The 23,822-nt window shown below is 41.1% G+C and overlaps 1 protein-coding gene across 1 annotated transcript; it reads right to left on the bottom strand.

Moving 5' to 3' along the window:
- Positions 1-5,849: 5,849 nt before the first annotated feature.
- On the bottom strand, positions 5,850-22,924 carry Tmigd1 (transmembrane and immunoglobulin domain containing 1). The gene is made up of 6 exons (XM_042692333.1): positions 22,754-22,924; positions 18,975-19,253; positions 14,660-14,938; positions 8,920-9,023; positions 6,745-6,785; positions 5,850-6,259 (listed from the first exon to the last, which is right to left on the bottom strand). Exons 1-6 carry the CDS (start codon positions 22,833-22,835, stop codon positions 6,256-6,258), a joined length of 789 nt encoding a protein of 262 aa, XP_042548267.1. The 5' UTR covers positions 22,836-22,924; the 3' UTR covers positions 5,850-6,255.
- Positions 22,925-23,822: the final 898 nt, after the last annotated feature.

Below are 23,822 nucleotides of genomic sequence, written 5' to 3'. Positions count from 1 at the left end.
CACACTTATGCAATTACATACAATTGTATATATGCATAACTGTAAAATGAATATATACTAACAACACATAATAAAGTCTGGACGCTCATGGCTCATGCCTGTAATGCAGAAGGCTGAAATCTGAGGATCATGATTCAAATCCCAGGTAGGAAGGTCTATGAGATTCTTATCTCTAACTACCAAAAAAACTGGAAGTAGAACTGTGGCCCAAGTGGTAGAGCACTAGCCATGAGTAAAAGTGCTCAGGGATAGTGCCCAGGCCCTGTGGTCAAGCCCCAGGACTGGCACACACACACACACACACACACACACACACACACACACACACACACACACACACACACAATGTTTACAGTTTGTGTTCCAAAACATGATAATGTAAGATACTGTTATCTCTAATGTATTTAAAGAGGGGCTCTTGCTATTATTATCAAAAGTATCAGAAGGAACTGGGCACCAGTGGCTCATGCTTATAGTGCTAGTTTCTTACAAGGCTGAAATGTGAAGATCAAGGTTCAAAGCCAGCTGGGCAAACAAATCTGAAGCTGTCATATTCTAATGAAACAACAAAATGCTGGAAGTAGAGATGTGACTCAACTGTTAGAGTGCCAGCCTTGAGTTGCAAAAAAAAAAAAATCTAAGCAATACCATAAGGTCCTGAATTCAAATCCTCACAACCAACTCACAAAAACAGTGTCAGAAGAAATAACAATGAAATAAAGTCATAAGTGTGCACAGGAATATTCAGGAAAATGTTGGCAGAAGCTCCAGATTTCTAATTCTTTTCTTTATATACATATCCATATAACGTTCTCTGATAACTCTGTGTGTGTGTGTGTGTGTGTGTGTGTGTGTGTGTGTGTGTGTGAATTCTCAATGGAGTCCTCTACATTTTGGGATTATGTAAGAGAAAAAAAATCCATGATGAAAGTTGTTTGCTGCATTAACCACCCCAATGCTGCACAGAGAGTGTCTAACACATTTGTGATTGATGGATAGCTTTTGCTTATAGTCACCCACCTGAGTATAATTTAGATTTTTATCCTCATGGAATGAGACAAATTCCTTAATTTGATTCTTGTTTTCATTCTTAAAGTCTTACTTCCTCAAACATGTGTTATTAATAGATGGGAATCTATTCAAAGAGCAAAACATAATTTTGCTGCCCCCTAGTCAATGAGAAGTGGTGCTGTGGCTCAAAGTGGTAGAATGCGAGCCTTGAACAAAAAGATCTCAGGGACAGTGCCCAGACCCCAAGTTCAAGCTCCATCACCACTGCCACAAACAACAAAAAAAGGAAGTTCACATTGGCAAGTAGATATCAATGATAAGTCTTTCTTTTCCTTTCTATTCTTTTTTTCTTTTGTCAGTTGTGGGGCTTGAACTCTGGGCCTGGGTGCTGTGCCTCAGTTCTTCAGCAGTGCTCTACCACTTGAGCCACAGTACACTTCAGGCTTTTTCTGCTTATGTGGTGCTGAGGAATCGAACCCAGGGCCTCATGAATGCGAAGCAAGCACTCTACCAATGATAAGTGTTTCTAAAATTACACAGGTTATTATGAGTTAATAAATTAAAATTGCTTAATATACCAACTCTATAAAAAACAAAGAGGACTAGTGATCTAGGTCTGTTAGGTATGAGAACCTAGATTTGGTCCTCAACGCTGCAAAGAGGAGAAGAAGAAGAAGAAGAAGAAGAAGAAGAAGAAGAAGAAGAAGAAGAAGAAGAAGAAGAAGAAGAAGAAGAAGAAGAAGAAGAAGAAGAAGAAGAAGAAGAAGAAGAAGAAGAAGAAGAAGAAGAAGAAGAAGAAGAAGAAGAAGAAGAAGAAGAAGAAGAAGAAGAAGAAGAAGAAGAAGAAGAAGAAGAAGAAGAAGAAGAAGAAGAAGAAGAAGAAGAAGAAGAAGAAGAAGAAGAAGAAGAAGAAGAAGAAGAAGAAGAAGAAGAAGAAGAAGAAGAAAGAAGAAGAAGAGAAGAAGAAGGAAGAAGAAGGAAGAGAAAAGGAAAAAGAAAGAAAGAGAAAAATGAGGGCTCTAAAGAAGAACATCATCATCATCATCATCATAATCGTCATCATAATTTGTTGTTGTTGTTGTTAGTGTGAAGACTGAAAAGGGAGCTGGATGCTGGTGGTTCACACCGGTAATCCTAGCTACTCAGGAGGCTGAGATCTGAAGGTTGCAGTTCTAAGCCAGCCCGGGCAGGAAAGTCCATGAGGCTCTTATCTCCAATTAACCACCAGAAAACCAGAAGGAGTGCTGTGGCTCAAGTGATAGAGCATTTGCCTTGAGCTGAAGAGCTGAGGGACAACACTGAGGCACAGAGTTCAAGCCCCATGAATGACAAATATATGGTGACCATTGGCTCTGTCACTTTTCCACTAAGATTTTTTTTGGGTGGGGGGTCGGTCGTGGGGCTTGAATTCTGGGCCTGGGCGCTGTCCCTCAGCTCTTCAGCTCAAGGCGAGCGCTCTACCACTTGAGCTACAGTGCATCTTCTGGTTTTCTGAGTGTTTATTGATAGAGATAAGATTTTCACAGACTTTCCTGCTCAGGCTGGCTTTGAACCATGGTCCTCAGATCTCAGCCTTTTGAGTAGCTAGGATTACAGGCATGAGCCACTGGCGCTCAGCTCCACTAAGATTTTTTGCTAAGGTCAAAACCAGAAGGATGAAGCTGAATGGTGGTGGCTCACGCCTGTAATCCTAGCTACTAAGGAGGCTGAGATCTGAGGATCGCAGTTCAAAGCCAGACAGGACAAGAAAAATAAGTCCATGAGACTCTTATCTCCAATTAACCACCAGAAAACTGGAAGTGGTGCTGTGGCTCAAGTGGTAGAGTACTAGCCTTGAGCAAGAGAGCTCAGGGACAGCACCTAGACCCAGAGTTCAAGCCTAATAACTGACAAAAAAAAAACAACAACAAAACAACAAAACAAAAGCAAACAAACTCCAGAAGGATGTCTGTTGGGAGCGCAGGTATCTCACAATGAGGGGGGCAGGGGAACTAATAGGGTCATCTTTTTGAGTCCTGGAATTTCACATCTTTCTAAAAGAAGCTCATTAAAAAAAATTAACAAGAAACAAAAGGTTTTTTTTTTTTTTACATAATTTTTAATAAGGCTGTTTTTATTTTCTAAGCTAAAAAGGTATTCGAGGGCTGGGAATGTGGCTTAGTAGTAGAGTGCTTGCCTAGCATGCATGAAGCCCTGGGTTTGATTCCTTAGTACCACACAAACAGAAAAAGCCGGAAGTGGCACTGTGGCTCAAGTGGTAGAGTGCTAGCCTTGAGCAAAAGAAGTTCAGGGACGGTGCCCAGGCCCTGAGTTCAAGTCCCAGGACTGGGAAAAGAAAAAAAGCTATTCGAGATGCAGTGACTATTTACAATATTGTTGTGCTGTGTTAAAATGACTTGATGTTCCTTGTCCATGTCAGTGTGCAAGGCCACTATTTTATGCAGGTGAAGAAACTCTTTGCTGATGACCTGTAATGCTCAAGGGTTGTTATATGTGCTAGAACAAAGCTGATTCATAATTCTGCTAGGTAGGGCAAAGGTATTATACACTCAGCTTCCTTGTCAGATCCTTCCCACATTTAACTAAACTAGGTGAGAACCTTTTTTTTGAAACTCAGATTAGTTAGATTAACATAGGCTTTAAGGCTCTCTTAACCCAATCTCCTAATTTCCTATAAAGGACTGCCCTAGGTTAGTCCAAATCTAGAACTCAGGTCCTGATTCAAGTCCATTGTCCTATATAAATTTTTGTTTCTTTCTTTTTTTTTTTTTTTAATTCTTTTAACTGTCCCAACATGTCATTGCCTGAGATAATTTTTTTGGGGGGTGGTCCGGTCATGGGGCCTGTACTCTGGGCCTGGGTGCTGTCCCTCAGCTCTTCAGCTCAAGGCTAGCTCTCTACCACTTGAGCCACAGCGCCACTTCCGGCTTTTTTCTTTTTGCTTATGTGGTGCTGAGGAATCGAACCCAGGGCCTCAGGCATGCAAGGCAAGTGCTCTACCACTGAGCCACCTTCCCAGCCCTGCCTGAGATATTTGTCTTTACAGTCTATAGGCTTCTACTTAATCATCTAAGTTTTTAGATTTTTTTTCTCACCACAGTCCTGCTTATCCAGGTGTGGTAGTATCCATCTGTAATCCCAGTACTCAGGAGGCTGCGGCTGAGGAACTTCCAGTCTGAGGCCAGTCTAGGCTACTTACTTATCTCAAAAAACCAAACAAAACAAAATTCTAGAGCTAAGTATGTAACTTAGTGGTAGAGCTCTTGCTTACCATGCATAAGGCCCTAGGTTTGGCCCACTAACCCAGGGAATAAAACAAGCCTCCTTATAGCACTGGAGATGGTAGCTTTCAGCAAAGGAAGTGCTCATGACTTACCTTATGAAACAGTAACACCTCTGTTCAATACCTTAATAATAACTGTAACATTATATTTTTAAAAGAAGATTGTAGTTTTTAGTTCAAGTACAACTTGTATAAATACAAACATCCAGATTGTACTTTGAGGATATCCTGAATGAGAGATCGAATCTTGAGGTTTCCCCATAAAACCTTGTTAGGGCCAAAAGAAGATAGACCAATTGGCAAACTCCAGTCTCAGAGGTCTGTCTCTTTGCCCATTCCAGGCTGAAGTTTCCAAGGAAGCAAGCAGAAACTAAAAGGAGGATTTGTCTGTTCTTTTTTAGAAACAAGTCTGTTGAGATTTCATACATTCTGCTCATTTTTTTTCTTTTTTTGCTTCTATGTCAGCAAGGGATTTTTTTTTCCCATTTGACTGAGAACAGCTCTATTTCTCTGTGAACAGCTCTCTCTCTCTCTCTCTCTCTCTCTCTCTCTCTTTTTCTCTCTGTGTGTCTTTGTTATCTTTTCCACCCACAGGTAGTACATTTAGCTGCTGTCATGCTGCTGGATGAACCAAATTTGGGGTGAGGAAGCTAGGGCTGTAGCTCAGTGGTAAGGTGCTTGACTAGTTTATATGCAAGGCCCTGAGCTTAATAACTAGACTTGAAAAAGAAATAAAAGAGAGAGAGAGGTAGAAAGAAGAATGGGAAGGGAAGGAGGGAGTGAAGAGCAGGAAAGGGACAAGTAGGGGAGGTGAGGATAGAGGAGCAGGGAAAAGGAGGGAAAGATGTGTGTGTGTTTGTGTGTGTGTGTGTGTGTGTGTGTGTTTCAGAATAGAAGTGGAACATATCAGAGGCAGAAAAGGAAGTTCCAATCATCTCTGCCTCTTTTTGCTTCACCCCACTTACATGGAAAAGAAAAACACAGATTCTTTTGTTTTTGTTTATGCCAGTCCTGAGGCTTGAAATAGGGGTCTGGGCACTGTCCTTGAGCTCTTTTGCTCAAGGCACTCTACCACTTGAGCCACAGCACCACTTCCTAAAACACAGATTCTTATAGGAGAAAACATGAAGAAAAACAAAAAAGAATGGAGGTGTGATCATCAAGATGTAATTGAGATGAATATAGGCTGAGTCATAATTAATACAGAGCTCTATGCAAATGACTATGAAAAAAGAGGCAAAGAATACCAGTTCGTTCGGACCCTGCCACCTGCGCCCACCCTGGCACCCTTCCCTGATTCTCACACAGTCATCACCACATAGAAGTCCCAGAGTTTGTGACCATGCCAACCTTGGTAAGCTGAGAAAAATAAAGATATACTGAAATGTTTGTGCTACTAAATTTATTCCATTTAAAACAGTGTCTCATGTTCTGAGACTATATCCTTCCGTCTTTATTTTTTTAATCAAATGATGCTGAAAGCAGATGTTAATTGGTATTTTTATGTGTTTTTCTTGGCAACTTAAAAAAATTGACCTCTATGTGTTGTTTCTTGTTTATTTATTTTTTCATTCATTCATTTAACACATTGATTTATGAGACCCAAATGTCTGCTAATCTCTTTCTCAGGGAGGAAAAAAAAAATCAAATAACAAATGGTTACCAATCTATTTGGAACAAATGTCAATTAACTAACCTATACGTCTAGAAGAAGATTTAACAAAAATCTCACTTTTGTTCTAAACAACTCCGTCTCTAAAATGGTTCCATAAGCATATCAAATGAGTCATAAGAACTACTGCTTGGTGATTAAAGAAGCATTTCTTTACAAGCTCTGACAATTTAACAGGGGTGGGGGAGGAGGAAGAATGTAATAATAGCAATAAATACAGATGGGACTACATAAATTGAAGCTGTCCTGCTCCAAAACTCTTGTTAGATTAGCTGGCATCCCAGCTTTCTCATCTGAAATGAAGCAAGAAATTAATTATAACAATGATCATAGCAAGAAGCAAAGAAACAATCAAAACAAAATCCATCCTCTCTGACAGCTTGCCTTTGTTCTTGTCACCCCTGCTCACTTTATGTGTGTTGAAGCAACACACTAACCAAAGAGAAGACAGTATTGAAGAGGGCCATGGCCTGGCCTTGGGAAAGACTAAGCTCCCCCACCCAGGGCAGGCCTTCTCAACTTGCTTTGTTGGCAATGAATGCAATTGCACAAGCACAGGTTAAACCTGCTCAGAGAGTGGGTGTTCTCAGTTCTAAGCAACCTTTCTACCTGTCTTCCTCTGCCTCCTATTTCCTTCTGAACCCCATCACCTTCCAGCTCCTTCCATCTCTGGAGGAGTTTGCCTGATGTAACCATCCATCTCTGGAGGAGTTTGCCTGATGTAACCACTACTGCCCACTGCTTTTTTTTTTTAATGGCCCCATCCCAGAGCACTTACAAAGCTGTGTCTGTGTGAGGGTCTCTCTTCTTTATGCAGAGCTGAAAGCAAACACGAAGAGAGTCATCAGTTTGCTTGCTTTTCTAAAAGCTTGTAGAGAAACATTTTGAATGCAACAAAGTAACAATGGCTTGGGGATAGATGCTATAGAAATATGGCCTTCCTCTACACTGGGTCAAGTCTCATTTTGGAATACTATTTATTGAAATTTGAGAAGATGTAACTCATTCAGGATGCTTCCAGGGTTCCAAATGGCTGGCCATTCTTTCATTTTCTTTTCTTCTCTTTTTTTAATGGTGGAAAGAACTACATTGGATTGCAATGGGGGAGGGGGGGTGGGCAGGGGAAGGGATGAACTGTTTGAACTGTTTCTCTGGAAACATTGTTGCCCTAAATAACACTCAGTGAAGTGTTGCAAGTAGAATGCCCCTTGCTGACTAGTACAGGTTGGCTTTTCCTTAGAGGCTTTTTGCCATGTCTGCCCTTTTTGGCATGAATTACTGGTAGAGTCAAATGCATGGCATTAACCTGTGCATGCATGTTCTTTGAGTCATATAAAACAATGAGGTAAACCAGTGGGCAATTCAAACCCAGTCCATTCCCCCCCCCCCAGGCTATGTGTTGTATTTGAGATGCAAATTTGAATCCAGAGCAGATATTACTTTGTGTTTATTTATCATACCACAGGCACCATAGCAACAATAAAGGGACCTTAAAAATATATTTATCTGGGTTTTTTTTTGGGGGGGGGGAAATCAGGGTCTCTCTTTGACCTCAAACTTGGAATCCTCTTGCCTCAGCTTCCTGAGTGCTGGGTGACAGCTGTGGGCCCCAAACCCATCAGGGAAAACTCAAAAGCAAGAAAAATGAATCCCAAATCTACTCCTAACACCACAGCTGTTTGTCCATATACACTTTTGTTCTTTATAAAGTTACATTAATACCCTATGTACAGCTTTTCTTCCATCCCACAACTTTAACATTTTAAGTTTATTGTTTTGGTGCTACTTTGAACTCAAGGTTTTATTTTTTTTTTGTTTGTTTGTTTGTTTGGGTCCTGTCGTGGGGCCTGAACTGGGCCTGGGTGCTGTCCCTCAGCTCTTCAGCTCAAGACTAGCATTCTAACACTTGAGCCACAGCGCCACTTCCGGCTTTTTTCTTTTTGCTTATGTGGTGCTGAGGATTGAACCCAGGGCCTCATGCGTGCAACGCAAGCGCTCTACCACTGAGCTACCTTCTCAGCCCTGAACTCAAGGTTTTTATCTGTTAGGCTAGTGGTCTGCTCCTTGAACACATTTTTAACCCTTCTGGCTTTTATTATTTTTGAGATAGGATCTTGCTTTTTGCCTGGACTAAGATCTTCCCATTTTCTTTCTTTCCATATTTTTGGTGACAGTCCTATGGCCTGAACTCTGGGCCTGGGAGCTATCCCTGAGCTTCTTTTGCTCAAGGCTAATGCTATACCACTTAAGTGAGTCATACGCCACTTCTAGCTTTTTGGTAGTTAACTGGAGATGTATCTCATAGACTTTCCTGCCAGGGCTGGCTTTAAATTGCAATCCTCAGATCTCAGCCTTCTGAGTAGCTATGACTACAGGCTTGATCTACTAGTGCCTGGCCTATTTACACTTTCTGTTGAAGCTGGGGTGACAGCTAGTACACTACCATGCCCAATATTTATTTGCTTCCTTCCTTCCTTCTTCTCCTTCCTTTCCTTCCTTCTCTCTTTCTCTCCTTCCATTTCTTTCCTACCTTTTCTCTTTCTTTCTCCTTCTTTCCTTCCTTCCTTCCTTCCTTCCTTCCTCCCTCCCTTCCTTCCTTTCCTTTCCTTCTTTCTTTGCCTCTCTTTCTACCCCAACTGACCTAGAACTGTGATCCTCCTTATCTTGGCCTCCCACCTAGTTAGGATAATGGCTGTGTAACACCACAACCAGCTATAGATTGAGATAGGGTCTCATGAACATCTTTGTCCTGGTTGCCTTGCTAAGTAGCTAGGATTATAACCCAGGATTATAGGTGTGAGACACCAGTACCTGGTTTATCTTATTTCCCTCCTCCCTGCCCCCTCCTCATCGCACTAGGGATCAAACCTAAGACCTCAAGTATGCAAAGCACACACCCTACTACACACACCCCTTGAGATCATTTTTATCTCAGTTCAAAATACTTAGTTACCTTCATTATTTTTTTCCTTCTAGCAAGTACTGCAAAGCACAATGTCAGAAAGACCACCACACATGCAGCAATAATGGGTTCTGCTGGAAAGGCCACTCTTTTATCTGTTGGAAATGCAAATACAGGGAAAAATAAGAAATATTTATATGTTTCTGATTTATGTGCCTCTAGGATATAGGTCCCAGCTATGACACCTTGTAGTTTGTGTGTATTATCCTCTTAATTCAGGTAGACAATATTGTCCCTTCTTACAGATGAAAAGCCAGAGTCTTTAGAGGTTAATTGTCCAAAACCTAAAAACTAGTAGATAGCAGAAGCAAGTTTTGAATCTATCTCTTTGTGAAAGAATATGCTATCATAATATGAATAATTTTCCCCAATGTAAGTAGTCAAACCATTTTTGTATTTCTTTCATCCAAAATTCTTGCTACACACAGAGTAGAAGTAAGGCTGAGGTCAGTTGTATTTCTTGCTTTTTGAAAAGCCCAAAACACATTAAGAGGCATTCCAGATGCCCAAAAAGAGGAAGACAGGCTGTGAGCACCAGAAGATAAGGTGGGGAGATTCCACTGGACTGAGAGAGAGATCTATGGGCCCAAGGAACAGAGGGACAATTTACCTCTACTGTGTAAGTATCTCAGGCAGGTGGAAAGGGTTTTTTTGTTTGTCTGTTTTAAGGTTGCTGCATGAAGCCCTTAAGAGAATTAAAAGGTTTGAGATCTGGAGACAATGTGTTGAATCCAAAGAATAAAAAAGTGATAAGATTAATAAAAGTTAATAAATGTTTGGATATTTATGAAATGTAACCTGATTTCAACTAGAGCCCAACTTTGAAGTAATAGTTTCACTTCAAGAATAAAGCTAGTAACTTATTGTCTAACAAATTTTAAAATCTGGAAAACTGGAAAACTTCATTTAAAATGTTTATAGCAGCTGAGTACTAACTACTCAAAAGGGCATCAGAGTTCAAAGACAACAGGGCAAGAAAGACCGTAAGACTCATCTCCAAGAACTAAAGCTGTGGCTCAATAACCAGTCTTGAAAGAAAAAGCTAAGAGACAGTGCCTAGGTCCTGAGTTCAAGCTCCAGGACTAGCACACATAAAATAAATGTGTATAGTAAAAATAAACTGAATGTATTTTGTTTCCATATGCTTAATGACCTCATTTAAACCTTGGATTCCGATGTCACTCAAGGTAGGGAACAGGATCTAATCATTAGATAAGAGGTTAGGAATTTAAAGGAAATAGCCAATTATCTAACTGCTTATCAGGTGGTTGGATTTGTGATTAATATATAGTCAGCAAATATGTACTGAGTGACTAACGAGTTAAACCTAGGTTGACCCTGCAAAAGAATATAATAGGAGGTGCCTGCCTTCACAGAGCTTCCATCCCAGTAGGGAAACAGATGTAAACAAACAAAATACAGATTGTACCGGGTGCTGGTGGCTTATGCCTGTAATCCCAGTTATTCCAGAAGCTGAAGTCTGAGGATCTCAGTTCAAAGTCAGCCCTGGCAGGAAAGTCTATCAGACTCTTATCTCCAATTAACCACCAGAAAACTGGAAGTGGCACTTGTGGCTCAAGTGGTAGAACACTTGGCTTGAGCAAAAGAAGTGCAGGGACAGTGCTCAGGCCCAGAGTTCAAGTCCCACAACTGACATACAAAACAAAAACAAACAAACTACAGATTGAGATAAGTTTTTATAAAGGAAACTGGGTCAAACATAAGAATGTGAAGGGCAAAAAGGAAGAGAGGAAGAGGTCAATTAGATCTAAATTTAAAGGAATTGGGATTATAAAATGGAGTGTATCCCTCCATAACTGTGTAACTCTGTAATGGTTTGCTTGTTTTTGCTTTTGGCAATACTAAGGTTTGAACTCAGGCCTTCCACTTGCAGGAAGGCATTCTACCATTTGAACCACACCTCCAATCCTACACTAACCGATTACTCTGTGTGTGTGTGTGTGTGTGTGTGTGTGTGTGTGTGTGTGTGTGTGTGTGTGTGTGTGGCTGGGCACTGTCCCTTAGCTTTTTTTTTGGGGGGGGGGGTCTGGTCGTGGGGCCTGAACTCTAGGCCTGGGCGCTGTCCCTCAGCTCTTTAGCTCAAGGCTAGCACTCTACCACTTGAGCCACAGCGCCACTTCCGGCTTTTTTCCCCCTGCTTATGTGGTGCTGAAGAATCGAACCCAGGGCCTCAAGCATGCAAGGCAAGCACTCTACCACTGAGCCACCTTCCCAGCCCCTGTCCTTTAGCTTTCTGTTCACGGCTGATGCTCTACCACTTGAGCCACACCTTCATTCATAGTTTTTGGTAGTTAATTGGTAATAACAATCTCATGGACTTTTCTACATGGGTTGGCTTAGAACTGTGATCTTTTCTGATCTCAGTTTTGTGAGTAGCTATATTACATGTGTGAGCCACTAGTGTCCAGCCCAATTACCTTGTGTTTTGTTTGTGTGCTGGTCCTGGGGCTTGAACTCAGGGTCTGGATGCCTGCCTCTAAAGCTGTGTGTGTGTGTGTGTGTGTGTGTGTGTGTGTGTGTGTGTGTGTGTGTGTGATGGCTAATGTTCTACTACTTGAGCCACAGCTCCACTTCTGGTCTTTTTGTTGGTTAATCAGAGATATGAGTCTCTCAGATTGATCATGATTCTCAGATCTCAGCCTCCTAAGAAGCTAGGATTACAGGTGTTTGCCACCAACACCCAATCCATCACCTTTTTGTCATTTTCTTCCATTACTTTTCCAGTTCCTGCTCAGAATGATTTTAGGAAATGCATGAATTAACTATCTTTCACTTTTTCAGTGGCGGTGCTGGGGATTGAACCCAGGATCTAGTACATGCTGAACATATACTACCACGGAGCAACACACCTAGCCTCCAAGCATTTTTGTTAGAGAGGTAGAAGTCTAATCAACCCTCTGGAAGAACTTTGTGAGATGGACCTTCTTCCAGAAAGCCCTGGTTCTATAAGAGCCAGCTCAGGGGCACACTAAGGGCTTTCATTTGCATGCCAATGAAATACGCCAGAACAAGGAGGAAGTAAATATGAGGTTCTTAGGAAAAGAAATCGGAAAGCAGTCATAGATTTGATTTTTTTTAGAAAATGGAATAAAAGAAAACTACATGTGAAAACTTTCATTCCCCCAAAGGGGCTGAAATAGTCTGTGTGAGCCATTGGCTCCCTTTAGATCCCAAGTTCCTGTTACAAATGACAGTGACACCCAGCCACCTTACCTCTCTCCTTGCTCTAGTTTTTTGCTGTCATCTGTATCACAGTTGACATCCCCTCTCCCAATATTCATTATGGTAAAATAATTTCAACACATGGGCTAAATCATAAGCTGCAGAAAATCTCCATGATGTCATTTTTAGCTTTGCATGGAACTCATTTAGGCACTACCCCACTGGGCAGGGAAGTTGGAGAGCCTCATGGAAGATTTGGCAGTGAGCCTGAGCACCAATAACAGAAAGCTTATGTTCTGAAGACAGCCAACAGCCAAGGAAATAACAAAGCAAAGAGAAATCAGAAAAAACAAGGCAATTTGGAAGAGCTCCATCCAAAACAAGTTTCTGTCCACCTGAAAGGCAATTTGTGGATTGCCACACAAGCTGGATGCTTTATATTTTTTTAATATGCCATAGAGCAATTACAATTTTTTCTTAGCTAAGAGGGATGATATAACTCCCTAGTCTTCAAGTGTGGTCTTAGGGGCAGTAAGGAGGGCCTGGCTTGATAAGGCCCATCCTATCCCACTTTGGTGGTCTTGGGGGAAGTAAAAAGCACAAGCTTGCCAGACACCAGCAGCTCATGCCTGCAATTCTAGTTACTCAGGAAGCTGAGATCTGAGGATCATGATTTGAATCCAACCTAGGAAAGTCTGTGAGACTCTTACTCAAGTTAAACAGCAAAGAGTCAGAAGCTGGAGGTGTGACTCAAGTGGTAGAGTGCAAGCCTTGAACAAAGAAAAAAACAACTAAGGGACACTGTTCAAGCCCTCGAACTGGTACACACACACACACACACACACACACACACACACACACACACACACACCAAACATCGAGGTGGATGTCCCTTCCTCAGCTTGCTTGCTTTTATCCTGTGGGTACTTAGGTTATTTGTAGGATTGCTTTTTAAAGCAATTGTCTCCTAAGCATATGGTCTTTGCTCTGCAGGACAAGCAGCAGTCCCAGTGATGGGCATTCAACCATCAACAGTTCTTCCTCCCCATCAGTTACTCTGCTCAAACTCCCTCCCCCCCTTTCCCATGCCAACTACAGGGAGGAAATAAGAAATCCTATGGTAACTTCAGTCCATCATTTCTGGCAGGAGTTCCATCGACTTCCTGGGGACTGGCAAGAGAGGCAATGAGTGGGTACAGGGAGTCAAATGATTAAAAAGGAAATGATGTTCTAACAAAACAGAGATGCCTCAGCTTGTTTGGCTGCTTTGAGCACACTGGCCCTCCACAAAGGAAGTGCAGTGCAGACAATTCTACACAGCTGCTATACCCGTACCTCACCTTTCTTTTTTTGTCTGAGCAAGGAAAGCTGAGGAAGGAAAAAAAAACTACTCAGAGCTTCATTTGTTCTCTATTATTACAGAGGTGATAACCTGGGTAGATGAAGCACAAAGTGAAAAGAAAGAGCTTTTTTGAAAAAAAAATTGTATACATACCATCTTTCCTCACTCCCTTTCCTGATAAACCTATAAGTTAGATTTTTAAACTTTGATTTTATGTGTGTGGGGTGGGGGATATGTGCCAGTGGTAAGGCTTGAAGTCAGGATCTGGGTGCTATCCCTTGGCTTTTCCACTTAAGATTGGCACTCTACCACTTGAGCCATAGTTCAACATCCAGCTTTTTGCTAATTCATTGGAGATAAGAACCTCTCAGGGTTAGGTTTGACCTATAATCCTCAAATTTCAGCTTCCTTTGTAGCTAGGATTACAAGAATGAGCCACCAGTGCCTGGCTTGTAAATTAGATTTTGAGAAGTAGGTGTGACTTTAAAGATCCATTTAGAAATATTTAATCAGTGCCCTTCTTCCCTGGTTTTTGTTGTTGTTATTGTTGTTATTTTGTTTTGTTTTCCCCTGGATTCTCTTTTGTTTGTAATTATGCTGTGAACTCAAAAGACCAGTCTCTACATTCCTTGGTGGCCCCCAAAATTCATGGAAACACTCCCTAAAAACCAACCAGAATCTCTTTCTACTTGGTTCTAGGAAAGGATCTTTTTTTTTTTTCTAAAGGAATATCTGTGTGGAATGGGTATAATTCCCCCAAAAGAACCAACTAGAAGGGCTGGGAAGGTGGCTTAGTGGTAGAGCGCTTGCCTTGCATGCCTGAGACCCTGGGTTCAGTTCCTCAGCACCACATAAGCAAAAAGAAAAAAAAAAGAACCAACTAGAATTCTTAATGCAAAATTCCCTGGATTTTTCCAAAGAAACCTCTAGCCATAGTCACAATTGTCAGCATCAAGTATTTATTGGGCCTCTCTTCTAAATTTTGCACTGGGAATCACTTAAAAGAGTTATGGGTCTGGGAACATGGTTTAGAGGTAGAGTGCTTGCCTAGCACACATGAAATCCTGGGTTCCAGTCCTCAGCACCACATACACAGAAAAAGCCAGAAGTGCCACTGTAGCTCAAGTGGTAGAGTGCTAGCCTTAAGCAAAAGAAGCTCAGGAACAGTGCCCAGAACTGCGGGGGGGCGGGGGGGGGGGGAGTTACCTTCAACAACCAGGTGAAAGTCCAGGGTCTCCATTTTCATGGATGAATTTGCAACACAGTTGTAGGTTCCATTGTCTGATTTCTTGACTTTGGTGATGGACAGCTGGAAAGACTCACTTGTCTGTTGGATTTGGTGACGATTGTCCTCTAAAGTCAGGACATTATTGTTTTTGTACCACATCATTTGAGCCTGAGGATTAGATTTCACCTCGCAAACCAACTTGACATCTTTGCCTTCCTCAACTGTTTGAAAGTTGTTTCCACTCAGGAGAGGAGGAACTGTAAGACTCAAGCATTGAGGTTTGATTAGATGGCAAGCAGTAGTTCATAGTAAGCATTTAAAGTCTTCTTGTAGTCTATCACATGCAGTCATTCATCCATTTTGACAAAAATCTTATTGAGTAATTATTGTTTACCAAGCAATGGGCTAGGAACTGAGGATATTCAATTCCAAATATATACATTCCAATGTACACTTCCAACTGTACACTCCATTCCAAATCTCAGAAATTTTAATGTAGTGAAGACAAATCATAAAATAATATATGGTAATGAATGTAATATATGATAATAAACCTATACCAAATAGACAATTTGTAACACTAACCAAGAGTATTGGCCTGGGGTCTTTCCTTTCTGAGTGTTATTGTAACAAACTGACCCAGGCTACAGATAGATAAAACAGTACAATATAGTCTGGAGGCATGATTCATAGATTGGGCATCTGCCTAGCAAGCGCTGTATATATAATACCAAAAAGGCAGACACAGTAGTTCATCCTAAGTCCATCTACACCACTTCCTATGACTTTGAGACAGTTACTTCACTGTTACAGTCTCGGTTTTCTCATCTCAGCAAAAATGGACTAATAAGAACTTCCTCATGGGTGGCTATAAAAATTGAATAAAATAATCCCTGTACAGAATTTATTATGGTTGGGGACTAGTAGCTCATACCTATAATCCTAGGTACCCAGAAGGCTGAGGTGAGAATTGTTTTGAAGCCAGCCCAGGCAGAAAAATTCATAAGACTCTTCTCTACAATTAACCAGAAAAAAGAAGAGCCAGGAGTGGAGGTGTGGCTCAAGTGGCAGAGATCCAGACTTGAGCAAAAAAGCTGAGTGGGAACACAAAGCCTATGGTACTGGCATGCGCATGTGCACATGTACACGTGTACACACACACACACACACACACACACACACACACACACTACAGTACTAGTTGTTGTTGTTATTGTTATTATTATGTTATTCTTGTGGTGGTGGTAGTTGTTTTAAAGACTACTTACACCCTCTGGTTTTGCATTTTATCTAACCACATTTATGCCAATGAATATTTGCATTTTATCTAACCACATTTTTGCCAATGCATATTTGCATTTCCCTAGTGATCCTCTAGAAATAATGTTCTCTTCTCAGAATGTGTATCAGTTGTGCCCAGTCTGCCATGATCCTCATATCTCAGCCTCCTGAGTAGCAGGCATGAGCCCCTGGTGCCTGGCCTGTTATTTGTTTTTCATGTCAAAGTTTCACTATGGGGCCCAGGCTGGCCTCAAACTCTTGATCCTCTTGTCTCTGCAAATAATCTCAATTCTCACCTTTCACCATGGCTTACCCACATCTAGGGAGAAATGGCTGCCCTGACTTTCCCTTCTTGTCTATGCCCCTTGCATTTCCTGGCAAAGGTGCAAAAGATCATCAAAATGGATGAGGAGTGGGCAGTAGGAAGGAGGTAGATGTGGAAAAGGATGAAAAGAAGGAGCTTGTATAATCTGCACACTGAATAATTAGACCCTGAGTAGGCTGTGCTATTAATAACTTTCTCAGAAAAATGACATTTTGTTGCTCTTTGGAATGAGCTTGAATTCTGTATCAATATCCAACAAGGATGTTTTATTCTACTCAAATATGGAAGAAGCTGCTGGAATCAAGAACACAATTGCCAAATCTAACAGTTCAGTTTGTGGACAGATCCTATTAGCTTGCTTCCCTCCTCCCCCTTTCCACCCCACTCCTTTCTTTTCTTCTTGGTTTTATTAAGACATTAAGTATGTAGTTTAGACTGGCCTCAAACTCATAATGCTCCTGCCTCTATCTTCCAGAGTGCAGGGATTATAAGCATGCACTTTACTTCCTGGTTTGTTCCTATTAATGTAACCATTTAAAATTAATGTTTAATAGTCAACAACAAATGCTGGAGGGGATGTGGAGAAAGAGGAATCTTATTATACTGCTGGTGGGAATGTACACTCATACAACCACTTTGGAAAGCAGTCTGGAGGGTCCTCAGAAAGCTAAAGATTGATCTCCCTTATGACCCAGCCATATCACTCCTAGGCATCTATCCTGAGCAACAGGAACCAGGATACAAGGACACATGCACCTCCGTGTTCATTGCAGCACTGTTTACAATAGCCAGGATATGGAAACAACCCAGATGCCCCACTACTGATGAATGGATCCAAAAAGTGTGGTACCTACATACAATGGAATATTATGCAGCCATTAGAAAGGACAAAATAATGGTATTTGCAGGGAAATGAATGGAACTAGAAAAAATCGTGTTGAGTGAGGTAAACCAAGAATAAAGAGACAAATGGCACACGGTCTCCCTGATAAGTTGGTGTTAAATCCAAAACATAAGGAGATAGGATAAAGTAAACAAGACTCAAGAAACAAAGGACCTCCACTCAGCTGGTAGAATCATTACTAAATGACCCCATGCTGCTGACCACATATATAAGATATATGTGTACATCACAAGGAAACTAGGAGGAGGACACAGAAACAGAGGAAAACATACAACAGCAGAACCCATCAGCTGCACTGGACATTGATCAAAATGAACTAAGCAACTCAATGAGAGCAATGGGAGGGAGGGAACGACCAGGAAAGAGGGAACGTCTGACACTAAACAAAAAGAAAGAAATGTACATATCACCCAATGTGGAAGAAATAACTGTATTGTCAAAGTCATAGAATTCATAAACTTCATAGACCATGAAAAGACAATTTGCCCCATGTGTTTGTGACCTTAACTATCACCATCTCACAATACTGTGAAATTTGTGAAATTTATGTAATCATTTAATCACAATAAAAATTGCTATAAAAATTAATGGTTAAGGGCTGGGAAGGTGGCTCAGTGGTAGAGTGCTTGCCTTGCATGCCTGAGGTCCTGGGTTCGATTCCTCAGCACCACATAAGCAAAAAGAAAAAAGCTGGAAGTGGCATTGTGGCTCAAGTGGTAGAGTGCTAGCCTTGAGCTGAAGAGCTAAGGGACAGTGCCCAGGCCCAGAGTTCAGGCCCCACGACCAGACCCCCCCCCCCCAAAAAAAAAAATTAATGGTTAAGGATGTCAGCTGTATGTGGATATTCTTTTATGAAAATCAGTGATTTTCAGATAAAGCTAAGATTCTCTTTGACTCTATCCTGGTTACCTTCTGACTCCCCCGAGGGACCCACCGCTATGAATTTGGGGAAAATTCAGATTTTTTAAAAGACTTCTCTATATGTAGGGAAAATAATCTATCATTTCACGAGCATAGGAAAAGTTCACATAAAAGATCTTGTTCTCTTGATAACTTGCATGTTTCTGAGATCTATCCACACTGATTCACAATGATTTAGCTCAATGCTTTTAGAGCGCTCCCAGTATGATATATGACTCTTAGTTTGACAGTTATTACATTATTTTCATTAAAAAAAAACATGTTAAACAGTGCCACATTAAAGATCTTTGCACATGTCTCTTTTGTGCCAGTATTTCTCCAACATTAACATCTAGAAGGAAAAATGCTAGACTATAAGGAAAGAAAGAAAGAAAGAAAAAGAGCCAGTTGCCAGTGGCTCATGCCTATAATCCTAACTACTCAAGAGGCTGAGATCTGAGGATTGCAGTTAGAAGCCAGCCTGGGCAAGAAAGCCCATGCGACTCTTATCTCCAACTCACCAGCAAAAAGCCAGAAGTGGAGCTGAGGCTCAGATTGTAAAACATCAGTGTTGAATGGGAAAAGATAATAAGGGTTAGTACCTATACCCTGAGTTCAAGCTCCATTACCAGCACACACAGAGAGAGAGAGAGAGACAGAGACAGAGAGAGACACACAGAGACAGAGAGAGAGATAAAAGGAAAGGAAAAGAAGAAATGCAATTGTAATGGGGCCTGCAGATACTCAGTGCTTGCAAGGGTATGGGGGAAATAGGCTCTCTCCTGCTTCACTGGGCAATTAGGCAAAATCAACACCTAGATGTCAACCACCACTTACTGTGGTGCAGATATGGCAAACTGGCCTTTCTTTTCTCTTTACTCACAAGTGACATTCAGCACCACTGAGACAGACATGGTCTGATTCCTCTGCAGCTTGCAGGTAAAGTTGACTCCGTTGTCCTTTTCACTAATGGGAGAGACACAGACGGAGCTGATGTTGATATTGTTTCCAGGTTTCAAATCTACTCTCCCATTTTCTCGGAACCACAGCAATTCTTCATCCCTGGTGTGATTTCGAACAGCACATTCCAGAGATGCCTGGAGGCCACGTTGAATGTCCAGAATAGAGTTCTCTGTTTTACCATTCACAGTTAGAACAGAACCTGAGGGGTAAATGTGAAACTATTAGATGCCCATAAATGGGAGATTGGTTAAATGAACTCTGTTACAATGTGACAAAATGTATTCTCAATAGTTAAAAATTATCATTCTAGCTAGGCACTGTCAGTCCTAGTTACTCAGGAGGCTAAGGTCTGAGGATAGAGGTTTGAAGCTAGCCCAGCAAGGAAAATCTGACTCTTATCTCCAATTAGCCACCCAAAAGCCAGAAATGGAGCTGTGATTCAACACCTAGGTCTGTACTACAGGCACCAAAACAAAACATACAAACGAAACCTAACTACAAAAAACAGTCATACTGAGTGACATGATTTTTTTTTTTGGTCAGTCATGGAGCTTGAACTCTGGGCCTGGACACTGTTAGCACTCTATCACTTTGAGCCATAGCACCACTTGTTTTCTGATGGTTAATTGGAGGTAAGAGTCTTATGGGCTTTCTTGCCTGGGCTGGCTTGAACCGTGATCCTCAGATCTCAACCTCCTGAGTAGCTAGGATTACAGGTACAAGCCACTAGTGCCTGGATGAGTGACATGATTTTACAAGGAAATCGTAACACAGTGTATTAACTTTTAAAACGGAAGATTAAGTGTGTCGGTCCCTCATTTTTACTACCCATTAGCAACACTTGGAGATCTTTTTAAAAGATGCCAGGCTCTCATTCACATATACCTAAATGATTGACATAAATACAACTTGGGCAATAGGCATTTTTGTGGCGTTGGGATCTAACCCAAGTTCTTGCAAATGCTAAAAAACAAAGGCTCTTGTGAACTACTGGAGTTTGAAAATAATCAGAATGAACATAGAAACAACATATATAACAACAACAACAACAAAACTTATAGCATATATTCATGGAGAAAATAATTTGGGAAGAATTCCTATCTATATTGACTTGAATTGGTAAAAATAAAGACAAAAGTTATGATATACCAGACTTAATTTGTTTCTTTCAAGAGATTAGAAGTAGGAAAGCAAGGGAGTCGGAATGAGGAAATAAAAAGGAAACACAACAAGCAGAGTAGAAAAATAGTCTAAGATATAGCATTAGGTAAACAGGCAGAATAGAAAGCACATCTCTCATAATTACCATAAAAGTATCAAAATTAAATATGCCTCTTGACAAAAATCTGATTTGAAAGTCTTTTTCTGATCAAATGACAAGATTATGGATACATTTTATGTTGCATTTTCAATGTTTTAATACTATTTTGGCAGTGTAGGAAAATTTAAAAATGTTTAAATAAATATGGATTGTGGAATAGACAAGTTTTTGTGGGGTTGAGAATCAGGCTATATAGCAGGGATTTTTTTTTTTTTTCTGCTCCGAGTTTTAGAAATTCCCCTACGGAATTTTCTTTTCTTTTTATTTTCCTGGTTCAGAAGTAAAAAAATTAAAATATTCACTGTCACACACCTATTCTCCCAGAAAACATTCATCAGTATATTCTGTTAACTTGTTTGTTTTCCTTCTCCTCCGCCCCCCCCCCCCCCCACCTTTTGGTGTTGAGAATGGAACCCAGGGTCTCATGCATGCTAGGCAAATGCTCTATCTCTGAGCTAATCTCATAATCTTCCCTTGTCTTTAAATACTTTGGCTATTGGTAAAGAAAATGTTTTGTTCCTTACTATTTGATAACAATTTGGAAAACTGTATAACCAAAATGTTAGGTAGTTTTCTCTGAATGATGGGATTTGGAGGCAGGGTATTTTTGCATGTGCGCATGCATGCCTCTGTGTGTGTGTGTGTGTGTGTGTGTGTGTGTGTGTGTGTGCATGTATATGTGTGCATGTGTGTGCAGGTGGTGCTGGGAATCCGGGACTGATCACATTGCCAGCAAGTGCTTTACTGCTGAGGCATGTGTCCTGCTCTTCTTTATTCTTTTCTATACTGCCTTTTTTTTTGTCCATCATGGGACTCAAACTCTGGCCCTGAGCACTGTCCCTCAGCTCTTCAGCTCAAGATGAGACCTCTACCAGTTGAGCCACAGAGCCACTTTCAGTTTTCTGAGTGATTTATTGGAGATAAGAGTATAATGGTCTTTCCTACCTGACCTGGCTTTGAGCCTCGATCCTCAGATCTCAGCCTCCTGAATAGCTAGGATTACAGGCATGAGCCACCGATGCCTGGCCACTGCCTAATTAAAAAAAATTTTTTTTTGGAGTTGAGAATTTAACTCAGGGTCCTGCACATGCTAAATAGGCATGTACTCTACTACTAAGCTACATCTCCCAGTGTCTTGTCTAATTTATTTTACCATGACTACATAATTAAAATCTGAGTGTGAGGAAGAGGGGAGAATACACAATTAACATTTTGCTGTAAGTGGTATATTTCAATAGAATATTTAAGGTAAGGTTAATATCAAGATGCATTATAATATAGGAAAAATCTGCTGGGCACTGGGGGCTCACACCTGTAAATCTTAGTGACTTAGTAACCTTGGCCTCTTGAGTAGCTACAATTACAACTGTGATATGAGGATCCCAGTTCAAAGCCAGGTTGGGCAGGAAAGTCCTGAAATTCTTATTTCCAATTAACCACCAGAAAATTGGAAATGTTGCTGTGACTCAAAGTAATAGAGCACCAGCCTTGAATGGAAAAAGCTCAGGGAGAGTGCCCATACACTCTGAGTTAAAGCCCCATGACCAACCAACAACAACAATAACGAAAAAAAAAGGAAAATTCTGGCTGCAGCTATGGAGTTAATAGCTGTCTTGTACTACCAGAACCATAAAACAATATTTGTTCCACTGAATTTTCTATTATGTTACCTGACTCCTGCATTTTGAGCCATACTAATTTGCATAGCCAAATTGGAATTTAAGGTTGTGTCCAATGCTCATTAAGCATTTCTTTTCTTTTGCTGGTCATGGAGCTGAACACAGGGCCTGAGCCTCTTTGTGCTCAAGTTTAGTGCTCTACCACTTGAGCCACAGCACCATTTCTAACTTTTTCTAAGTAGTTTATTAGAGATAAGAGTCTCATGGACTTTTCTGCCCAGGCTGGCTTTGAACTGTGATCCTCAGATCTCAGCCTTCTGAGTAGCTAGGATTACAAGCGTGACCCACTAGAAGCCCAGCTGACCTTTTCTTTTGTGTGCCGGTACTGGGACTTGAACTCAAAACCAGGGCATTCTCTCTCTTCTACCCTCCCTCTCTTTCCCTCCCCCTCCTCCTCCCCTCCTTCTCTTTCCTTCTCCCTCCCCCTCCTCCCCCTCTCTTTTCCTCCCCTCAGGGCGAGTACTCTACTGCCTGAGTCACAGCTCCACTTTTGGCTTTTTGCTGGTTAATTGGAGATAAGAGTCTTACGGATCTGTCTGCCTGAACTGGTTGCAAATTGACATCTTCCTCAGACCTTGGCCTCTTGAGTAGCTACAATTATAAGAATAACCCACTGCACCTGAACCCATTGAACTTTTTTTTTTTTTGTAATCTGAAATTTTATTTCTCTAAAAAGAGGTAATGATAATGTTAACTTACTTGTCACTTCACATGGCAAAAATAAGATCACTAAAAGCAGAAGCCTGCACACTTGCAGTAGATAGCTGCTCTTCCATGACATTGTTAAAGGATCCAAGGGTGATGGAGCTGCTGGGAGAGAAGAATGCAATTGGATCTGTACTTTGGTCTCCAATAAGTTTATGAACTTGCTTCCTGTCCATTATGCAGTTTTAAAAGGAGCCACATATGAATCACTCTAGCTTAACGGTTCTACCTCTAGTTTCAAATTAAACAGCTCTGTTCTGATTAAGTTCAAAGTACATTTAGTAATGCTAGTATTTTTTTTAAGATAGCAAAAAGAAAAATGAAAGGAATTGGGCATTAAGATATAGGACAGCTGTGGGAAAATAAAAACTAATCTTCTCTAGAGAAATAGCATGTTATTAAAAATAATTTTTTTTTCTGGTCCTGGACTTGAACTGTGGGCCTGGATGCTATCCCTGAGCTTCTTTTGCTCAAGGCTAACACTCTACCACTTGAGCCACAGCACCAATTCTGGCTTTTTTTGAGTAATTTATTGGAGATGAGAGTCACAAACCTCTACATGCGCTGGCTTCAAACTGCAATCCTCAGATCTCAGCTTCCTTAGTAGCTAGGATTACAGGAGTGAGCCACTGGCGCCCAACAGAAAGAAAAGTAAAACTTGTTTCATTCTCAGGTGGTCCTAGGTGGTCCTTACTAAATAAACTCATTTTCTTCTTTTTGTCAGTTGTGGGGCCTTGAACTCTGAGCCTGGGCACTGTCCCTCAGCTCTTCAGCTCAAGGTTAGAGCTCTACCACTTGAGCCATAGCACCACTTCTGCTTATGTGGTGCTAAGGAATCAAACCCAGGGCCTCATGCATGCAAGGCAAGCACTCTACCACTGAGCCACCTTCCCAGCCTTCTTTTCTGTTCTGTTCTTTCCCTATCCCTCTCCCTCTCTCTCTCCCTCTCCCTTTCCCTCTCCCCCTTCCTCTCTCTGTGTGTGCACGTATACATTGGTACTTTGGCTTAAACTCAGGACCTGGGTGCTGTTTCTTACCTTTTTTTCCCTCAAGGCTAGAGCTC

This window comes from Dipodomys spectabilis, unplaced genomic scaffold (genome assembly GCF_019054845.1).
Source record: "Dipodomys spectabilis isolate Male_0828 unplaced genomic scaffold, ASM1905484v1 ptg000004l, whole genome shotgun sequence".
Taxonomy (NCBI): Eukaryota; Metazoa; Chordata; class Mammalia; order Rodentia; family Heteromyidae; genus Dipodomys; species Dipodomys spectabilis.
The sequence above is the reverse complement of the archived record's forward strand: the minus strand, read 5'-3'. Positions and strand labels throughout refer to the sequence as shown.